A 23,518-nucleotide genomic window follows, 5' to 3' on the forward strand; every position below is an offset into this window, starting at 1 on the left:
ATTCTCAACTCTTTACGTTCATTTATTACATTCCCGACGAAGGTATACATGAAAAATCACTAAGCGCCGCATTTTGACATATTTTTTCGTGCATTTGACCGTTTAGGCGCACACCTTGAGCTAAAAGATGACTTTCCATGTCCGTGTTCTTCTCCATCTCTGAGCGCATATATCTTCCTGAGGAACAGCGCAAGTTCTCTTTCACGCTTTTAAAAACATGAATACATATACTTCTATAAATCAAGCACGTCTCATTTTGCAAAAGTCACGTTACATGATTTTACTGATTTGCACGTGAAATTGGGCTTTTATGGAGGAATGAAAGCGCAGCGCTGGAAAGGGAGCGGAATGGGGCGCAATAATCGTTTTATCTCGATTATTGTATTTTCATAATCGTTGGAGGCCAAAATCAAAATCGAAACAGTTTTTCGATTAATTGCACAGCCCTAGTTCAGTGTTTTTTTTTCTAGGCTTGATTGTGTTTATGGGGTGCAGTCTAACATGTGTTAATGCTTCGTGCATGAGCCACACTGTGCGGGACGGCATCAGGAACACCTGTAACCTTTGGCTGGCCGAAGGGAGCAGATGCTCGGCGCTCCAGAGCTTCGGCGCTACGTATTAGTTAGCGTTTAAAAATGGGGGGGAGGCGGGCAGAGCTGCCCACTGTCTGCTGATTTCAGAGTGCTGCTCTCACATCTGTTGCACCATCTGGATGGGCGAGTTTAGTTTATTTACCTATGTTTCCAGAAACTTGAGGCATGCTGATTGCCAGAACAAAGCGCAGAGAAAACAAAGGGCTTCTTTCTGGCGAGGCTGCACGGCACACATGTTGTCTAAAGAGAAATGGCATCAGAGGCTCAGCAGGAAGCTCTCTGGGCTTATGGAATTAGTCCTTTAATACCGCAGACCACTTCCCTTTCTAAGCATATAATGGCCACTCTCGATAGCTAATTATTTCTGTCCTGTCTCTCTAACTCTAAACGGATTGATTTTAGTAGTTAAGACAGAATCGCCTCTAGATGATACCACTTTTCTTTTTTTTTAACTCTGCCCCGTTTGTTTAGAGTCCAGTTTGTTTCTTTTATCCTGGTTTGTGTGTGGTGTTTTCTCTGTGGCCGGCACATGCCCAGCTAGTTTCAAAGCGCAGCGACGCAGTAGGATTCTTTTAGTGAACTTTTCAACAGCTTCTGAACTTTTTGAACTTCATGAAAACTACATTTAATTAATACTACAATACACATTGCCACTACATTCCTGCATTCTGTCTGCTTCTCCTTTGCTCTTTCTTTTTACAGAATAGCTCAATGTATAGCCTATATACACAAAATATAAAGTGGGATTCCTGACCAAATCCCTGAAAATCTAGAATTTTAAATCCCATTTAAATCTGGAAATAAACAGTTTTTTTTTTAACATCTTCAAACAAAGAAACGTTATGATGTAAAATCAATAATAAATGTCTGGTTCTGCACTATTATATTTTAAGTCAATAATAAAATAAAAAAATGTGTGACAGTGGTCATATGACTCTTTGTACACATGGTCAGATGTTCCTCTATTAAAACACAAGATCACCTCTTTGAATCATCTCAAATCTCAATTTCAGATTTTGACACATGACCCCAAACTTTTGGGCCCAGGAAGAACATTATTTGTTTGTTTGTTGCTTTGTGTTGCTCTACCTGTCTTCTATATTTTAGCACATCTGTGTGTTTGCAGTGTTAATGAGTCAAAGCTTTATCTGTTCACAGTCAGAGAAACAGATGCTCTTCTGAGTGCTCAGAACAGCCTGATCGGGAAACTGAAGGAGGAGTGTCAGATGCTCGGGGCTAAGCTGGAGGAACTGGCCCAGAGCAGAAGGTACAAAGCACTTTCAGATCATGTATACCGTATTCATTTTTTCATTCATTACAAACTCAAACACAATTAAAAAACTGAACCCAATCAAGTTCATGCCAGGTATTAGACCTACATTTACACTTGTGATCAAGGTTTGTATGGTTATGGAAAACCTGGAAATGGCAAATTTGCAAGGTTTAAAATTGTTAGTCTTGCTTGTTTTTGTTTTGCTCAGCTGTGAAATATTTAATCGACTATAAATTGCTATTTGTGAATCATGACTGACAAAGTTCACTAACGAATGAAGTAGTCAGCACAAATAAGTGGAAATTCTTTGGTCAAAAGATGTGGGAACCCTGGCTGTCTTGAGACCAGTATGTGCTGTTTCAAATATCAGAGCTTCTTTGCTCATTACTCTGACGTCTAGCATATCTACAGCTGAACTAAACATAGTGCTCACTGTAACTTGCAGTGAGATCAGTGGAAATCGAGTTTCCATGTTTGAAATGCAGATTGCTTGACATCGTCTTCTCAACTGTTTGATCTTGTTGATGCTTTGTGAATTGTGTATCTTCGCGGAGTCCGACATTCAGCGCGGAGCCACTCGCGGTGTGTTATCCAGAGCGTGGCATCCTTTCCGTGCCATACTGCTCTAGTCTGTGCCCCAGTAAGGGAGCTGTCACTGTACCCTGGCACACGCCAGCCTGTCCTCCTCGCAGGCTTTGCTCTCTGCCCATCACATGTGCCTCTCACCTCAGGCCTCTGGGGTAGTCAGCTGTTAAAACAGTGTAAAGCGCATTACTCACATCGCAGCTTGCAATCTGCCATGGTCAGTCAGCCCAGCTTGGGAAGGTACAGGCCACTGCTGCTCGCCCTCCCCCTTCCGCCCGCACGCTGAACTCAAGAAGACCTCTGAGGAAGATGGATGCGGTGAATCATCTCCACGTATTAGTGACCGTACTGTATTTTCTGCGTTTTTAGTATTGCTGTGGACAGATAAAATCACGCACATGGATCTTTGACAATGCCAGGCAATCTGATATGCTTTACTTTTTAATTTCTCTTACTTTTAGAACTATCACACATGCAGTTTTTATGACCTTATATTGGCTGGGATGGAATATTTGCGTCTTTAAAAATATATGTCATGCCACAGTACTATTTAAGTGAAGCACAAAAGGTGAAGAAAGCTGTATTTGCATAACTTCTGCAAACAAGGTGAATGAAATCAACATAAAAGCTTAAAATAAACGATGGGTAGTCGACACAAGGTATAATGTTCACATTGCCTCCTGTCAGGGTTTATTTCGCGATAATATTTTGTAACTATACATTATTGCATTTATTACAGGGCTACTTGCCAAAAAATGAATAAATAAATAAATTATCATAAAATATTGATGCAAGGTAAATTTATTTTATTATCTTAATTATTTATAAAGACAGTAAGATTTTAAAATGTAGAAAAAGAAATAGTGACCAAAAATATGCACTTTTTTCCCATATACATTTATAGTAAATGTAACCTAAAATGTTGATGTTAAAAAATAATAAATAAGTTCAGGTGCATGTTAATTGTTAACTACTGACATTCTAGTATTATTGCTATCTAGTAGCATTTACATTTTTAATGCAGGCAGGTTTGTGAAAGTCAAACTTTTTTTAATAAACCATTTCTAATAAAACAATTTTTGGGCCGTATTTTTATTATTTTAGTTAGGTTTAGAGTGATGAAAATGTATTTTTAGTTCAATTTTAAATTTTACATTATTAAATTTAAATTGTAATTATTTTTGAAATCTTGATATTTTTTTTTAATTTATTTTTTTTTTTTTCAATTAACGAAATTTTTTTGTTTTTGGTAAAAATAACTCCCTTGGAACAGATATTTAAAACAGAGTCATGTGAACATCCATGAAAAGGAATGGTGTATGGACTGTGTATATCACACACTTTATTATATTATTTATTACAGGATTTATTTCCTTCTACTGATCTCCCTGTCCTGTTGTTTTATATCCGGTGACAGTGTGGCCTTCTGTTCAGTGTTGTGTTTTAAACCTATAGGCAGATGAGCACGCAGCACGCTGGTGACAAGGTTCATTCTGCATAAGACTCGGATGAATGTTGCTCTCGTGTCTGATGCAGCACATACAAGCGAGTTGTGGTGGTGTATTGAATTACTTGTATCTTTAACAGTTTGATCAAACACAACCTATTACGATGTCTGTTGACTTATATGAGCACATTAAACAAGTTTACACATTAAATCAAAGATCCGCTTTTTGGAGCTGATGTCTTCCGTGTAGGCTCTTTAACTTTCGGAGAGCAGGGTGTTTACAGTGCTAATGGAGTTGAGTTGACTTGGCAGGGCTTTACCTGATGGCAGAGTGCTCAGGTGTTACTGGTGCAATGAGAGTGTAGTCTTGTTAAAGAAAGAGCCACACTTTCGTCTCTGCCTAAATAACTGTCGCTGGAGCCATGGCATAGTGGTTAATGCAAGTTCAGATCCGGCTGTGACCCATCCAGTGATCCCAACCCTCCTTCTCTCTACTCTCTGTTGAGAGACAAAAGTGGAAAAACAAACACAGGGTCTCCGCGGGGTCTTAAAAAGTATTAAAAGTTGATAAATCAATTTAGACATTAATGTCACCGTGTTTTTTACATGCTAAGTAGTGATTGTGTTTTTCAGCAATAGTGTGCACCCTTAATTCACAGAGAAGCGAAAGTCGGAAAAATCTGTAGATGGAAAAATCTCCAGACAAGTTCTTTGTGCATTTTTCTTTTTTTCTACTTGTTACTTTGCATAAATAAAATTTTTATATTTGGGACATGGTAATTGTGCTACTTCTTACCTGATCTTACAATCAATATATAGTAAATGTAAGTTAAAGTGTCACCGATGTAACTGGTTAAAACTTGGAGTGGCGATGAGGTCTTAAAATGTATGGAAAGAGTCTTAAAAAAGGTCTTAAAAGGTATTAAATTTAACTCCATGATTCCTGTATATACCCTAAAACATACAAAGACAACAAATGGTTTATGCTGCTTCCTGACAGGCCTTCACACATGCTGCATTTACATATGTGAGGAAATAATAAATTTATCATATTAAAAAATATTAGATCAGCTCATAACTGCCAGTACTTACATATTGTGTATCTGTTTTAGTAAAATATGCTGTTTTGTTTATGCTATGTAGGCTGCTTTGGTAGGTCTAAATGATTTATTATCAGACCAAGCAAGAGTTATTAGTCATTATTATAGTTAAAGTGTCTTTATTTAACACTATCGAAAGGTGGATTATAAAACTTAAGCATGTATGTGTGTGTATAGAGCGGAGATGGAGCAGTTGTCTCTGGAGAAAGAGCACCTGCAGGAGAGCGCTGAGAAACTGCGAGGTCGTTGTGAAGAGATGGAAGAGCAGTGTGTGCAACACGGGAGGATGCACCAGCGCATGAAGCAGAGGTACGCACACCTGCAGCACTGACCTCAAGTCCTGCATCACATGTACACTCCCTATAGGAGCTTGTTTAGTGTATCACACCACGACATCACATTTGCATAATGATGGACTAAAGCTAAAACCAACAACAATTTGGGGTGTGAATCTTTGGGGTGACAGTGAGTCAATTTCACTTAGGATTCACAGAGTTTCAGTTAAGAATTGATTTAGAAGTGTTTTAAAATGCATTGTAGAATTCAGGCTTTGTTCACCCTGCACACAAATCCAATTTGGATTGGTAATTTCACATGTGGTGAAATGTAATACATTTGTTTAGGTTTGTAAATATGAGATTTCATGAAAAAAATATCAGGGTTTTGCTTCCTTAATGAATCTTGAAAAGATTCAGTCATGAAAAAGAATGTCAAACTAGATCAAGGTCAATGAACAAGTGTACAAATAATTAACAAAGCTCTTTGTAAGGTTTGTAACAAAACTTTTTGTAGGGTTTGTAAGATTTATATATAGATTATTTTTAATGTTTTTTAAAGTCTCTTATGCCCACAAAGGCATAATTTGATCAACATTAATTTGATCAAAAATACATTAACAATTTACAATTTAAAATAACTGTTTTTTTTATTTGGATATATTTTAAAATGTAATTTATTACTGTGATGACAAAGCTGAATTTTCTGCATCCTTACTCCAGTCTTCAGTGTCACATGATCCTTCAGAAATCATTCTAATATTATTTATTTAGTCATTTAGCCGACGCTTTTATCCAAAGCGATTTAAAAATGAGGACAATAGAAGCAATCAAAATCAACAAAAGAGCAATGATATGCAAGTGCTATAACAAGTCTCAGTTAGCTTAACACAGTACACGTAGTAAGGTTTTTTATTTTATTTATTATTATATAACAGAGAGGCTCAAAATCACTTTCCAGAATATTCTCGTTCACCATTCCTGGCTGGTGGAATGATCTTCCCACCCCTATCCGAAATGCTGAATCCCTGACAATTTTCAAGCGACAGCTGAAAGCTCATCTCTTTCAACGCTACTTGACTTCATCTTAAATAAAACAAAACAAAAAACTTTGTCTTTCTCTTTATTTATTCCTTCCCTTTCTAGCTTGTACTTATTTGAACAATGCCTAAAACTTGGTATTACAAAGCACTTCTTGTGTCTGTTTGCCTCTTTAAGAAGAATCGCATTATGTATTCCCCAATTGTAAGTCGCTTTGGATAAAAGCGTCTGCAAAATGAGAAAATGTAAATAAAAAGAAAACAGATAGAATAGAAAAAGAATATAGCAAGCTAGTGTTAGAGGCTTTTGTTAATTGTATAATAAATAAAAAGAAAACAGATAGAATACAAAAAGATTAGAAAAGCTATAGAAGTCTAAAAGGGACATGATTTTTTTTATTTTTTATAAATAATAGAATTAGAATAGAGAGTGCTAGAGTTAGAGGGTCAAATAAAGATGGAAGAGATGTGTTTTTAACCGATTCTTGAAGATGGCTAAGGACTCAGTTGCTCGGATTGAGTTGGGCAGGAGGGAACGTTTAATTTAAAAGTCCGTAAAAGTGATTATGGACCTCTTTGGTATGGCACAATAAAGTGACGTTCACTTGCAGAACGCTAGCTTCTATATACTGATTTGCTGCTCAAGAAACATCTCTTATTATTATCAGTTATTTTCAGGATTGATAAACATTTGATATTTTGTAACATTTTAAATGTTTTTACGGTCACATTTGATCAATTTATTGCATCCTCCTTGAATAAAAGTATTACTTTGTTTCAACAAAAAAACCTTACTGACCTCAAACTTTTGAACAGTAGTGTATGTTGTTCTTCAGGAAATACATTTTGTCAGACTAAAATGCTTCTTAATTCAAGAAGCCATTGATTAGATTGATTAACCTCTCAATATGTCTGTATTATTTGGAATCAGATAGTGGGTTTTTTATATCCGATACATGTGAGCATTGCGCTCGTATCACTTCAGACCGCGTGTGTGTGTGTTTCAGGCAGGGGCACATGTGGCCACTGAGTGTAGGGTTGAGGGGCGTCTGGCACACCGCCCGATCCAGCATGTGGGCGAGTGAGTGAGTGTGGGTGTATCCACAGTACCTCCAGCTTGAACCGAGCTTCTGTTGGGTGCACAACATCCTTCTGTTTCCTCCACAACTTTACATATTAGCGAATATCCACCTCCTCGAACCAGAGAGAAGCAGATACAAAGAAAAGTTACGTTTCCACTGCTGCCCGTAATGAAAAGGATGTTGTTTTTAGATGGTTGTGCCGTGTGGGCATGTAAGTGAGCTTTCCTCACATAACTGGAGCTGTTAAAATGGTTCGTCACCTTTGCAATTACGCAACATTTCTCACAAGAGCTCACAGACCGAGCTCAGAGGTGAGATGGAGCGATAAGGGAGAATCTATACGTGTGAAATATTTATAGTTGCGTTTACCATAGAAGAGACATTTTTATTTGAATTATGTACACGCTAGAGAGGATTTTCGCGATAATCTTTTTCGTTGTGCTTTTTATGAACTATTCATAATGGATTTAATATGTTCTAGCTAATCTTTATAGAAGAATTCAATACAAAGCGAAAGTTAGAATGTGCATGATTTCGTGTGCTGGCCAAAATAGAGAAAAATCCATTTGTGAGAGTTTACCGCATCGCACCATTCCTCTCTCTCGCTGTCTACATGCTTTGTTTATTGCGACGCTGAAATACACATTTCTCCTGCTGTTGGTATGTAAGACAGAAGGTGCCGGAGCCAAACTTCAGCCCTCGGCTCTGAGTAAGAGACTGAGAGGTCTGGTCCCTCCCGCGTCTTCAGTGCCCCGGGTGTCTCTGCTCTGTAGGGCACTTCACCCCACCGCCCGTGGGTTAAGGTGTACGCGTTAATAAGTTGGTGCAAATGGCTCCGGCGTACATGCAAATAGCCGGGGCCCCACCTCAGATATTCTTGATCGGGCGCGCAATCTGTGCTGCGAAGAGCTGCAACAGCGTGGCACACATGAAACATTTGGAAAATCAGCTTGATTTATTTTTACCATTCGAGCCAACGCCAAGCAACACAGGGGTTTTCGGCACACAATGTTTCATTCCTGCAAGTTATTTATTTATTTTCCACGTGGTATTCGCATATTTTCTGCCTAGAGATTAGGGCCAGTGATATATGAAAGGCTTGGTGTGTTGGCCAAAGATTGTGCGTAATAGCCTCGGCTTTATAGAGAACATCAATAATACATATGCATATCAATCCTATTTTCGTAAATGCATTCTGGGCATCGTTTTACTGATGTGTAAGATGATTGACATTAGCATGGTAAAAGCCACTTTGGGATGTAGTAATCAGTGTTTTTTTGTTTGTTTGTTTTTTTATATTCCTGACTGATTTCATATTGTCTCATTAATGCACAGTTAAGAGGGCAAATACTCTCTTTAAGGTCAAGTAACAAAAATATGTACATTGTGTTAATGATTCACGTAATTAGAGATTTTCTAAATAATGTAGGAATGCTGTCCTTGTAATTTCTAATATAGAAATGAATTACATTTGAATTGAAATGAGGATAGAATTTTTGTACTGTTAGCGCCAGACATATTCAATATACTTTTATCTTAAAACTTTATTTTATAAGTTCAAATTATTGAATGCACCTAATAAGATATTTGAACCAGACTCTGGTATGTCTTAGGTATTAAATATAGTATTAATGTTGTTATTACTATTCATATAGACTGCAACATGTATTAGTATTGTAATTACTTTGAAACTGTCTGTCCTTTGAAAGCTGATGCATTTGGGCATGACAAATTTTTTTAAATATGCAGCTTTCCCCTGTACATGGGAAAACTTTTAAATAGCAGGATTTTTTTTTTTATTGATTTCTGAGCTTGGAAATAATGAACATTTCTATAACGGATACACATTTTTGTAGTTATGCTGAGACAAAAAACATAAGCCAGAATTGCTCTTATCGAGTAAAACTGTGATAAAATGCTACCGAATCAATATTTTGTTTCTTTTCAATGAATCTATCAGACCGGTTCACAAATCAGTCGGAACGATTCATTACTGAATTAGTCAATCAAAACAGTTTTTTAAAATCTTTATCCTTTGTTCACAAATTACTGGAAAGCTTTTGGAAAAGTCATAGAAATTCGTTGTGAATTTCATTGTGGGAAGACTGAATGGAAAAAGCATAATATAATGCATAACCTGGCTAAATGAATTTCAGAAAGCATTAATAGGTATTTAACATGAAAAGCTTTTTAGGAAAATTACATGTCCTGCTGTGTGGCATGCTATACTCCGATGAGCATTTTGTTAATTCTTTTATAATTATTATGCATGCTGCTTTTACGCCCTTGTATTACTTAAGAGACATGCTCTTGTGCTTTTTAAAATGTATGTCACTGCAGAACCACGTATAGGAACGAGTGAAGATAAAGTTAATTGAAGGCATCTAAAATATCCACTTGTACATTTAAATCAAGTCTCAATGTTGAATAAAAATGTTTATCAACTACCCTGATAGAGAATCATTTTAGGCTGTCTAGAAACAAAACCCAGCTTGATATTTGATTATTTGTCCAAAATTTCATCTGCTCCGAATCCCCGCTCACACAAGCTCCTCAAACGTTCTCTCCTCTCCGCTCAGCCCCGCAAACACACATCTGCCAATGAGCGTCTTTACCAATTATCACTCCCTGTCACCAACACACACAGACAGACGCAAACACGCTCCTGTTCCTTAAAGGAGTGTTGTAGCGTATACGCAGATGTGTGCCTAAATCTACAGGCTTCTGTCAGCCATATGGCGGCATAAAGAAAGATGGTAGCGGCGTGTGGATGTGCGCGGAGGGGAGCGTGGATGGAGAGCCATGTGTAGCGGTAGCTGGAGCGCTGCTGAAAAGGCTGGAGGAGATGGTGCAATGGAACAAATGTCCGCCTGCACTGGGGGCCGAGAACAGCCGCGCTGCTGCCGGGGAGACGGCTGGGCCTTGGGCGAGGGCTGCTTCATCTGGTTCCCTGCCACTCTCCCCCGCTACACACCCCATCCTTCACTTACACACAAACGTGCATTTAGTGTGTGTGTGTGAGAAAAAAAGCTATGCCACTTTTCCCGAAAGCAAGAAAGCTTAGTAAACTTTTCACTTGCAAATGAAGTTGGCAAGGAGTGAAGGAGATGGCATGCGTAATGTGGATGATGCTTGTCACTGTTTCTTTAGCATCCGCATGCTGGTCGCTGTCTTTTCTGGGTCAGATGTATCTTTTAGTGTTTTTTCTACCAGTCTGCTTGGAACAAAAGCTTTTGAAAAGAGGTCAGAGTTATTTGGACTTCTCTTCTTCAAATCAAACGAGAGTCTTGCTTATAATAATTGTGCTTCAAGTGGCATGACTTATTACAACTATTAAATCTGAACTTTGCTGGCAGACAATAGGCTAATGATTGCAATACTTTATGTGGACTAGATTAGCTTAAGTTGTTTATGTTTGATGTTGTTGCGCTGTATATTCTAAAATGTAATAGTTTTTTTTTTTGTTTTTTTCAAAACCTCTAACCTAAATATTAAACTTCCAACATGTAATGCAAACCTCGATGCTACAGACACGAATGCTGTCTCAAATGGTGTTGCTTGTTGAGGAGAGCTGAGCTATGGACATTTTTGTGTTCGGAAATTTAGCAGGGTCAAGTTGAAGGTGCACGGGAGACTATAGCAAACATTATTTTTTCTTTCCCATTTGAGAGAGATGGATTACAGCAGTCAGAAGAGAGAAAGATGTCAAAGCAGCTGAAGAGAAATCTCACAGAAGTGTTTAAAAAAATTTAACAAAAAAAATGTACGTTTGCTAGAATTACGATGTTAAATCACCACTTACATTTACTTCAGATAATATATAAGTCTAGTTAACCTTTGTGATTTGATAAGTGTCAGAAATTGGTGATTGGGATCAAATGCATTAAGTATATCAGGATATTATTTAATCTCTCTTTTATCTTGCTAATCATCCTCATCATACACTACCATTGAAAATTTTAGGTCCGTAACATTTTTTTCATGTTTTTGAAGAGGTCTCTTATGTTCATTTAATTGATTAAAATACAATAAAAACAGTAATGTTGTGAAATATTATTGCAATGTAAAAGAACCGGTTTCTATTTTAATATATATTAAAATATATACATTTAATTTGTTCCTGTGGTGGCAAAGCTCATTTTTACTCCAGACTTTAATGTTACATGATCTTTCAGAAATCATTTTCAATATGCAGATTTGATGCTCAAGAAACAGTTCTTATTATAAGCAATATTGCATACAGGTGTGCTGCTTAATATTTTGCTGATTATTTTGTTCAGGAATCTGTGATTAAAAGTTAAAAGGAACAGCATTTATTTGAAATGGAATTTTTTGTAACATTATAAATGTCTTTACTGTGGATTTCTGATCAATGAATGCTGGATAACAGTATTATTAAAAAAAAAATAATAATAAAAATATTTAACTTTTGATTGATAGTGTACAGTAATAACGTCAAACTAATCCTAGCGTGATTCACTGTAAGAAGAAAAAAATAGTAGAAACACATGTCCTGACAGTTTCTGTTAAGTTTACAGACATTCTCCAACCCTAAAACACACCACTATACATTATGCACTAAGCATATTTCAAAATACAGGTAAAACGACTGAAAAATTAATTCAAAAAAATTAAATATACAATGCCTTTTTACGGCGCTTTCTTAGTGTTTTTGCATTTTCAGAAGCATACATAACTTTCTGGGCTCAGTGATTATAGATTTGTTGATTATCATCAGTAAGTGATTGCTCAGTCAAAAACTGAAACTGATGCCAGGTGGTTCTTAACATTAAAAGTCATGCTGTAACATCACGCACACTCCCACTCTTCATTATGCAGCTAGGGGGCAGCAGGGAGCCTCTCCACCCTAATTTCCCTCTTTTCTCTACCCTTCGTGGGCCAGCTGGCCCACACTGCCGGGGGCAACAGCTCCGTGGCCTGCTGACAGAGCCTTGTGGTGCGGTGGCTCTACTGCTCCTGCTTACGCGGGTGCTGGGCACATCCCAAGGCATGCAAACTGTAAAACGCTACGTGGTGCATCCAAGCGCTCCCTATCCAGTGCTAAGACCTCATTTATAACATCAAATAGTGCTCACTTAGCTCCTTTCACAGGCTGTATGTGCAGTAAAAGCTGATGGTGGTAACAAACTTTATAGAGACCTGACATCACATATGTTGTATAGCCTAATGTAAATGTGTGCATCACTTAACAGCAGATTGTAGTTGTAGCATGTAGCCTAGTAGATCAAAACTTTTTACTGACGTCAATAACATTGTGTGATGTTTGTACGGACGAAGTCATATCTACATGTGGTCTAAACTCAGTCCTCTAAGTAAAAATCACAGATAGATGAAGCAGAGATCATGTGCAACAATAGAGATTGGCTAGTCTAACAGGTTAAGGCCTGCGGTCAGTCGAGCTGTGTCTGGCCCTGGCAGAGGAGTGAGGAGCCGCTGGCAGGCCTGTTTTAACTAGGCAAGCCAAGACAGATTGCATATATACTATACCGCTTATCCTTCCTCCAAGCCTCGCATACCCGTTCCCGCCACTATCCGCAGCATGCTGCTGATGGGAGCCCCGTAAATTCACCGGATTTAGTGATTTGTCGTTCCATTTGTTGAGATCTTTTTCTATTGGTTTGTTTGTGCATTGAAGGAACTAAACCTGCCTCATTTGTTCTGATATGCTGTACTAAGTAACTGCTATTGTTGCTGTTATGGTGAGCCCTGTTCTCATTAGAATATTCTAAAAAAAGATCAATGTTTTATGGGAGATCAATGTTTATTTCATACATGAAATTTAAATAATTTATCACTAAAATGATTTTTTACGTTCATTTAATGTAGATTTATAAATTTTTTATTTTGTCTGCTACACCACATTTTTCAGTCTGTATGTCACCTGTTTATTTAATTTGGGGGTGGGGGGTATTTGTTTTGTGTATTCGCAAGAGCTGAGAGTATTCTCTGCTTCTTGCCAATTCATTTGGCCAATGCTAAACAGATGCTAAGCACTGAACATCGCTCATGAAAATCACATACCCTGAGGCCACAGCAGGCCACATGAGCGGAGGAACTTCAGTCCATCAGCATCCAGACTCGCTGTACAGGTGGCAGCACTGCAGGCCACTCGCGCACTCGCACTGTTTATTATACTAACTCACAGAGCAGCGCATCACCTGCAGATAATTCACACAAAAAAAACAGTTTTTAATCCATAAAAATATGTATTTTTATTATAATAATTTTTTTACTCACAAATATCCAATAATTCAGATTCACATGTAGAGCTAAGTTAAAGCAAAGTAAAGAGCTAAAGTATTTGTGTTTGAGGAGTGGAGTAAAGCAGGAATTGCCTTATTACACTCTCGCACTGTTTATTATACTAACTCACAGAGCAGCGCATCACCTGCAGATAATTCACACAAAAAAAACGTTTTTAATCCATAAAAATATGTATTTTTATTATAATAATTTTTTTACTCACAAATATCCAATAATTCAGATTCACATGTAGAGCTAAGTTAAAGCAAAGTAAAGAGCTAAAGTATTTGTGTTTGAGGAGTGGAGTAAAGCAGGAATTGCCTTATTACCTCCTATATTTCATTTGAGGGTCTAATTCAATGTGGTTCTTTAACCAATCCTGTCTTGAGATGCCAATCCATAACTAGACTGTTGTTTTGGTCTTTGATATTTCATTGGAATGAACTAGATAGCTCCTTATAGCCAGTGACACTTACACATAACTGTGATTTATGTTGCTGAAGTGAGACAGACAAACGCACTTCATAATAAAATAATGGTAACCCAGTTAAAAGTGCCCTCATTTTATTCAGCAAGGACGTATTGAAGTCATTTATAAAGTTACAAAAAACTTTTTTGATGTTTTTTGAGTGGGTAAATCAGCATATTAGAATGATTTCTGAAGGATCACATGACACTGAAGATTGGAGTATTGATGCTGAAAATTCAGCTGACATCACAGAAATGTACATTTTAAAATATATTCAAATATAATTTTTTTTATTATTATTTCAAAATATTACAGTTTTTACTGTATTGTTGATCAAATAAATGCAGCCTTGGTGAGCATAAGAAACTTTTGTTTTTCAAAAACATGAATCTTACCAACCTCAAACTTTTCAATGATAATGTTTTTTTTGTTTGTTTTTTTTTCAATTATAATAGTTCTATTTAAGTCTTTTTTTTAATTTTTATTTAACCAATTAGCTGACAGACCACTTGAAATCCATCATGGACCACCAGTGGTCCTCAGTTTGAGAACCTCATGATATTTTGGAATTTTTAGAACAATTTGAAAAGCACATTCATTTAATTGCAGGACTTGGTTATAAGTGTTACTTGTATACTGTTTGTAAGTCCAATTCTCGCTATTAACAAACCATTAACTACAACTTTTGCCTCAATAAACTCCTAATTTGCTGCTTATTAATAGTTTGTAAGGTACTTGTTAAGTTTAGGTATTGGGTAGGATTGGGGATATAGAATATGGTCATGCAGAATATGTGCTTTATAAGTACTAATAAACAGCCAATATGTTAATAACAGGCATGCTAATAAGCAACTAGTTAATAGTGAGAATTGGTCCCTATACTAAAGTGTTACCAATAATTGCTTTAAAAAAGTAAAGCCCAGTATTCTCTAATTGGCATTTTTTGTGTTTTCTAAATATGTAAATGACCAGTACCGTTACCTGAGTCCTCATTTCTCTCATCAACTGTCGGGTTAGCCGTGTCTGTGTGTTGCGCTGGCTTCAGTTAGCCTGGGAGCCAGCAGATGGTGTCCTTTCACCAGGGTCAGCGGGGAAGCTCTACTCTCCCTTAAAACCCTTCTCCAGCTCTCTCAGTAGCGGGCAGAGGCAGCAGTGTCCAGGCCGGGCCAGCTCAGCCCAGCTCCATGCACTAAGCTGTATTAAAAACCTAATTAAGTTGCGTGCCAGTAAATGGAGGGAGGTTATTGGATTTGCAGCCTTAGCTGCTGGACAGCCTTCTAATTTAATCAGACTCCCGTTGTGAGTCCAGCTTCAGAGATGACTACGGGAGTTTTCTCTCTTTTTTTTCCCCCTTCTTTGGGACAGTTTGTGGGAGTCAAACACAAACTAACACGGCCCTGAATAAGTACACGGGTCATGCACATTGGACGAATTTGAGATTTTCCCTGAGTGGCTGTAGAGCAGATAAATATGGGGGAGATTGAGAGCTATTTGACATTTGCTGATTAAGGGCGGTGTGATTGTATAATAGGTTAATGCAGCATGTCTGTCTCCAGAGGTGCAAAGGTGCTGCAGATGGCTTGTGTGTGAGGTGAGGGGATTACACAACCTGCTTTAATTGCTTCAGGATGCCTGACATTATACTGCCTGCCAGACTTTACTGAGGCCACAGAGCTGATTCTACTCATTCAACATACTGACACTCTCAGCATAAAGAGGAAACATTGGAATAGATAAGTGACATTATGTCAGGCTTATAATTTGATTCAGCTGAATTATGAAAAGTCATCCATTAGTTCATAATCATTCCATTAGTTCTTGTTTAATCCTGACAATATGTTTAATTGCTGACTACTTGAAAAATACTCCAGTATTATTAAACTCATACAATACCATTACAGCAAGTTTAATAACACTCATACTAAATTGATTGGTAATGTTTTTGATAAAAATTTATTTGATCAAAAATAAATAGTTTTTTTTTTTAATGTATTTTAAAATCAAATTTATTTCTGTGATGACAAAGCAGATGTTATTCCAGTCTTCAGTGTCAAATGATCCTTCAGAAATCATTCTAATATACTGAACTGGTCTTTAAAAAACATTTCTTTTATCAATATTGAAAACAGGTGTGCTTAATATCTTTGTGTAAACTGTGATACTTTAAGGATTCTTTGAAGAATAGAAAGTTCAAAAGAACAGCATTTATTTAAAATAGAATTCTTTTGTAACATTATAAATATCTTTACTTTCACTTTTGATCAATTTAATGCATGAACAAAAGTATTAAAGGTTTTCAAAAAATCCAACCTTTTGATCGGTAGTGTAGGTAGTAGGGATGTAACGATTCACTCAACTCACGATTCGATTCACGATTCGATTTTCTCACATTTTTTTTTTTTTAACAAAATGAGATTGAAGACATTATACAGTAAATGAGGTGTCCTTTTATTAGGCTATTGCTGCACGTTTCTTTGTGAAATTGAAATATAACAAAACTAAATTGAAATTTTAAAACAAACCCCAAATCAAATAAGCAAGTTACACAAAATAAATCTCTTCATATAAACAAACTAAGGCTTTGTCTGAGGCATCAGGGAGCTGCTATTATACCTGGCATTGAAACTGCTTTTGAATGCACGATGGCTTTTTAGTTTCACTTTCGAGATTCGCGATCGCACGTAGTCTGTTTATACTATGGAGCGGCAGTACTTACCACACATTTTACAAGATTAGATGTTTGTCAGTGGTGCACAGGATCTGCAAATCATTCGCCATCGTCCTCAGTCATTTCTCCTTACTCTGTTTATGTGGTAAGTGAAATTTTATTTACTGTAATGTAACATGCAACCGTTACACCGTGTCTACACCGGACCCGACAGTTATCATGTCGCGCCGCATCAGCTAAAGTCTGTCTACACTGGACGCGACAAAGCGACCGTTGAAAATCATTCGAAATTTGTGTCAGCACGTCATAAATAGAATGCGGCAGCAGTTTACTATCGGGGATTTGTCGTGTCGCCGCATCCAGTGTAGACAGCATCACTGATTATAATAAATTCTATCCACCTTTTTCTTGTCGTAAAAATGGGTGCGGCCATTTGTAAATTCTATGGGTCTGGCTTCCGGTCTCATCTGCATCCAGCTATTTTTAGCTGTACAAAACAGTTCGTTTTGCTGCTTGATATTGAAAATGGGGGTATCTTATCATATTATTTTAATGTATTATCTTATTTATGAACACACTGGTTTGTAGTGCAAACAGCTTTACCGTTTACTGCACGTTGGTATTCTCCTCGTTATTTACCTTGCGGTTAATGATCCGGAAGTGTCACCCATAGTCTTACTTCCACATTGAAGAAAACGGTGGATATACTGATCTATATATAATGAATCTCTATTATAGATCAGTGGTTCTATAGTATTTTGCCACGCCGCTCGCGTCCGGACACGGTGTTAGGAATCGTTATTTGTTTCCCGTGCCTTATAAGGATTCACGCAGATTCAGGCACACAACCAACGTTTGGCATCTCAACCAATTTGAATCATCACATATTTGAATCGATTTTCAACCGGCTCGCGGTTAATCGTTACATCCCTAGAGGTAACTTACAAACAGTTGTTTCATAGTCTATGAATGTGATCATTTTGTACATAATATTTATAATTATTTAATAAATGAATTATTATTATTAATAATGACATTTTTACATTTTACAATAGAACAGCATTTATTTAAAATAGAAATAAAATTGTAACATTATAAATGTCTTTACTTTCAGTTTTGATTAATTTAATGCATAAATAAAAGTATAAATGTTTTTCAAAAAACATAACCTTTTGATCGGTAGTGTAGGTAGCTTACAAACAGAGGTTTCATAGACTATGAATGTGATTATTTTGTACATAGTATTAATAATTATTTAATAAATGAAGTAAAAATTAAGTATTATTATTATTACTGCTGTTGCTATTATGATGATTGTACTAAGTTAACAATTAATAATATTAATTTTTCATTTTTAAAATGGATTTTAATCATTTACTTTTGTGATGAGAGGGCTGTAAATCCATGTATTTTGATCTATAATCTCCCTGTATTTTTTTTCCAGAATTCATTAGCAGAGACATAGGTGTCAGTCACATACAGTACAGCATACAACTCATTTCATATACAGTAACTCATAAGTCATACCGTATGTCTGCACACAGTTTATACATATTTACTTTGAGTGATTAGAGTCGGTATTTCTGCATATTAATGATTGGTTTTTACTAATATTGAATCAGTCTCAAACAATAAAACTCATGTATTTCGAGAAGAAAAATAAACCCTGTGTCAAAAAAGCAGATGGCACCAAATGATGGGCAAGTTCTTGCAGCTCTCACTTCTGAAGTTTCTCTTATTCTTCTATTTCTTATTTATTTCTCGTTTTGGTAAACAACAGCAGATGAATGGTACTTTCTGAAAGACCTGAAGAACAGCAGAAATGGTAGATAAAGGTTTGGATGGGTGCACTAATACAGAAGAACATTTGGAGCTAAGTAATGTGTGGAGGAGGTTAGGGCCAGTGTCAAAGCGCTGCCAGACTCTGGAGGTGGGCGGCAGCAGTGGCGCCAGCTCCCTACACAGCATGGGACAGGATGCCCACCACAGCCCTGTGATCAGCCCTGTCCAGCTCACACCAGGAAGGCCAGCAGAGAAATGAAAAGAAAGAAAGAGGGCGAGGGAGACAAAAGAACAACGGTGCTTGACTGAGGCCTTAGGACAGGAACAAGCTGTCTAGCGCAGGCAGACAAACTATTCTCCTCACACTCCCAAATAAGACGGGATTTAAGGAATCAGAGGTGAATGACGATTATCGTGACATGCAGAAACACATCTACTGTCACACCAGACAGAGAGAAAAGAAAGGCTTGAAAATGGCTCTGGCTCCAGTCAACAGGAGAAGCAGGAGGCCCGTTTTCAACTCATGCATTCATTCCTATTAGAATCCTGTACAGAAGTGCATTGACTTTCTGAAAAATTATCATTTTTTTAATGTTGCTTACCCTATTTTCAACATATTTAGACAGATACTAAATTTGATGTATTTTTATATTAAAATAACATTAGTGAGGGTAGCACCATATTTAATTTCCATCACTAATGAAAATGTGGATTGTTCTGTTGTTTAACAACTTACTTATTCTTCAGCTGACAAAAAATCTTTCCAAAAGACTTTCAATTGACACTATAACTCAATAAAAAAAAATGGAAAGTTATGAGTTGTGAAAACGGCGCAATCTTGGACTTTTATAAAGGGCATGTCATTGTAAAGACTTATCAGAACATTACTGTTTGAAAGCTTGACACAGAAACGAACACTACTAGTGATTCGAACAACGGTTTGAGTGTGGGGCGGGACTATCTGTTTCTCCAGCCAATGGCAGATGGGGGCAAAGTCTACTTTTATGGTCTTTTAAGAAGATTAATAGCTCCAGTACCTATTTACTTTCTATGAATAAAAAAGAAGCCTCAACAATGTTTTATGCTTTAAAAAAAGCTCATGTTTTAATTTATATAATGACAAAATTTACTGTAAATAATGGCAGAATTTAAATTTTTGGGTGCACTGTCCCTTTAAGATAATGATAATCTGTTAAATTTTCACTTTGTGAAAATGAGCTCTTAACACACGAAATTTTGACAGATTTTCTGAAGTCTGAGCAATTCTGTCATTTCAACAAACATCCCAAAATTCAGAACATGCTGCTGAAAAACAAAGGCCAAGAGAGCATTTATGAAACTCAGTCAAACCTCAGTCTGGTACAGTGATAACTCAGATGGAAACTTCTTTCAGCTGTGCCTTTTATCTGTGTGTGTGTGTGTGTGTGTGTTAGACTGCAGCAGCTGGACCAGCACTGTCAGGCCAGTTCCCAGCAAGTGCTGCAGCTCCTCAGCCGACAGAAGCAGCTCATGCAGGAGCGCCAGCAGCTCGCTCACGACATGCACAACCTGCAAGCCCAGGTCAGTCTCTGTTACACACTGTACTCAGAACTCAGCTTGCTCTTTAACTTCAAACCTGAAACATGAAAGTTTAAAGTGCTTTACCTACTTCAAGGATGGAAGTTTTAACATTTCTCATTACTGTAATGCAAAAAAAATATTTTCTTTTACTCAAAAATAAATCATTATTAATATATTTTAATTAATGTTTATTATATGCCTGAGCCGGCCCGTACATTTCTGACATGCTGAGCTCATGTGACGGATGCAGGATAAAATCTATTCCGTTTTATGACTTGAACATCCACTTTCGGTTCTAAAGCTGCGAAAACTGCGCAAAACACAGCATGAAAGCTTAAATATAGTTTGAAAGCAATAAAAATAGTTTACAACCATTAAAGAATTGAGAAAAGAAAAAAATGTATATAATGTATACATATATATATATATATATATATATATATATATCAACAATTCTGTGTTTTTCTGTCAATATGGGGTGCTGTGTGTACATTAATGAGGAAAAAAAATTAACTTAAATGATTTTAGCAAATGGCTGCAATATAACAAAGAGTGAAAAATTTAAGGGGGTCTGAATACTTTCCGTACCCACTGTATATATATATAGGCACCTCTTGATCCAATCCGATTCCAATTCTGGGAATCGCAATCCAATTCAAAGATTCCAAAAAAAGATTCTTGATCTACCATTTATTTATTTATTATTAATTCAGGAGTTAACTCACTTTGAATATCAAATTTATTTTAAAATTACTTGCATGTTCATAAATTATTTTATAACATAATTATAAATGATTTATAAATCACAACAATTGTATGTCAAGAATTATAGCTTCAAAACATAAAGCAAAAACAAAGCTCAGAATCATTGAAGAGAGAATTGTAATGCATCTTTTTTTTTTCTCTCTGATCCCTTATACAGTGGGTACGGAAAGTATTCAGACCCCCTTAAATTTTTCACTCTTTGTTATATTGCAGCCATTTGCTAAAATCATTTAAGTTAATTTTTTTTCGAGTGATGACAGTCTAATCATAATCACCATTTAGAATAATGATAAAGTAAAATATTTGGGTGCATTGTTGTAATAAGACTTTTGGGGTAAAATGAGCTTAAATTGTCATTTAAAAAATGCCTAAAAGATATAGTGATGATAAAATAGGTTCTATTTTATTTATGCTTAATATAATTACTTCTGAATCTTTAGATTTTGTAGTAGAATGTGACCTGCATCCATAGAGAGAGAGGGAGTCGAGCACACAAGCAGCACAGCAGCTGGGTAGCCATGGCTGCACATCACGCTAGACTAGGCACCCACAGATGCTCATCCAGATTGCTGCTAGAGGCACGTCAGCAACAGACAGCGAATCGCCGAATGCTGACATTCGTTGGAGATTATTGCAAATGGAGTGATGCTCCGCAAAGCGCCGCCGCTTTCGGCTCTGTTAATACTACCATGCTGTTGTTTTGTTATTAGAGCGAGTTAGTAATTCAGACTCTCCCTCTGAGCATTTGTGTAAGAACACCCACATGCTGACCGCTCAGACCGCGTCCTGCTCGCGCTCACAGCTCATTATACCAGGCCAATTAGGAATTATGCTAGGCTGTTTGAAATAAATGAAAGCGTTGTTTGAGACAGAAGACAGAAGTGTGGTTCATTCCTCTTCTTCTGTTGAGATGATTAGTTTGCAGTACTTGTCAACATGGTGGTGCTGGGTTTCTTTTTGAGGCTCTATTATGGTTGTCCTGTGTATGTCACCTTCTCCTCAGGTGCGTGGTGAGAAGAGAATGGACACGCTGGCCGTGTGAGGGCCGTCTCCATGAGGTCATGTGATCAGTCATAAAGTGAGAACCGATCACTGTGATATTCCATATAACCACACAATGAAATGCAGTGAGAGGAGTCAAAAATCAAAGTTTAATTATTTTAAATAAATAGTAAATAAAAAGCATATGAGGAAATGTGGCTTCATAACTGGGCATGACTGAATGGCTGTGAATGAAAATTCCTTTATGTCTTGTGTTTAAGTTATATATCTTTTTGTATTTATTTTATCAAAGATACCAATTAAAAAAATAAAACTCTCTCTATATATCCCTGTCATATAAAACACAAAAAATTAAATGAGTAAATTATATAAAATATTAAATAAGAATTATATACATATGTATGTGTGTATATATATATATATATACATTAAATTATAATAAAACAATAATTATATACACTTCATTAAATCTGTCCTGTCATTAAAAAAGGGGAAAAGGTGTATATATATTTTTTGTATGACGGGGACAGATTTAATGAAGTGTATTTTTACTTTCTGTAAACTGTGCTTAAAAGCTATAAATGATTTCCTAAGGTCTGAATGTTGATTTTCTATATAGGTTGTAAATCCATCAGCAGGTTCAGAGGTGTTATGATGAATCATGAATGTTTTGTCTGGTGCAAATAAGTCAGAGACACAACTCAAGCCAAAGCAGATTGACATAGTGCTTTATTTAAGCAGTCTGTAAGAAGGAAAATAATGTGCATCCCTATCATATACATTTACGTGTAAAAATACTAGGATGTACAGTGTACAAAAACAGTTTCTTGCAGATAAGCTTTCCGGATCCGCGGGGGCCCCTATACTGTATTCAAGGAAATAAACTTTGTTTTTGTTGTTGTTTTTTAATGTGATGAATGGTAATACAGTTCTTTATTTTTATTTTTTCTGTTAATCCCTTCCATGTAAAATTCTTAACCACATGACTAGTTCTTAACATGGATCTAATGACAGAGCTAGCAAGGTCAAGAAATGTCACAAACTCTAAAGCTACATGGACATAAAACGTTTTTTTTTTGTTTCTTTGTTTCTTCTTTTTTTTAAAGATTTGTCTTTTTTTTTTTTTTTTAAATAAATACTTTACAATTCATGCTCATTCATAATACACTACCAGGAGCGCGATATAGAGAAAGTCTGTTGTAGACCGTACAAACAGTAGCAGCAGTGTGCACACAGATGTGCGTGTAGGAGGGATGGAGCCCGTGCCGCCCATGTCTCCATGGGTCCCTTCCTCACACTAGTTCAGTATTCAGGGAATAATGACTTTAGGTTGGGCTTATGTGTGTTTTTATTGTCCTCTGAAACTCTGAAGTGGTGACAACAGTACAGCTCGACTTTTCTACAACACTAGAGCATTAGGGAATCTTGGGAAATGTTAGTCTGTCTGTGTCACCAGGCAAAACTTGTGTCTCCTGGCAGCATTTCAGGTCTATCTGCATCCACACCGTTACATATTACAGAGCACAATCACTCAGGAAAGTAAAGTAGCATCAGGTCCATGAGGGGCGAATCTGTGCTTTCAAGTATTTTTTTTCCCTCGCGTTTTATTTTCC

General features: G+C 36.7%; 1 protein-coding gene across 1 annotated transcript in view; it reads left to right on the top strand.

The window, feature by feature from the left end:
• Positions 1–22,134, top strand: part of LOC107747587 (serologically defined colon cancer antigen 8 homolog) — a 31,240-nt gene extending 9,106 nt beyond the window's left edge. Inside the window, exons 2-5 of the mRNA XM_016562183.1 lie at positions 1,752–1,860; positions 5,176–5,307; positions 20,012–20,138; positions 21,907–22,134. Coding sequence (XP_016417669.1) covers positions 1,752–1,860; positions 5,176–5,307; positions 20,012–20,138; positions 21,907–21,945 — 407 coding nt within the window. The 3' untranslated portion in view covers positions 21,946–22,134. The remainder of the gene's footprint in view (positions 1–1,751; positions 1,861–5,175; positions 5,308–20,011; positions 20,139–21,906) is intronic.
• The last annotated feature ends 1,384 nt before the right edge of the window (positions 22,135–23,518 follow it).

Source organism: Sinocyclocheilus rhinocerous, unplaced genomic scaffold (genome assembly GCF_001515625.1).
Source record: "Sinocyclocheilus rhinocerous isolate Xijiao unplaced genomic scaffold, SAMN03320098_v1.1 scaffold469, whole genome shotgun sequence".
Taxonomy (NCBI): Eukaryota; Metazoa; Chordata; class Actinopteri; order Cypriniformes; family Cyprinidae; genus Sinocyclocheilus; species Sinocyclocheilus rhinocerous.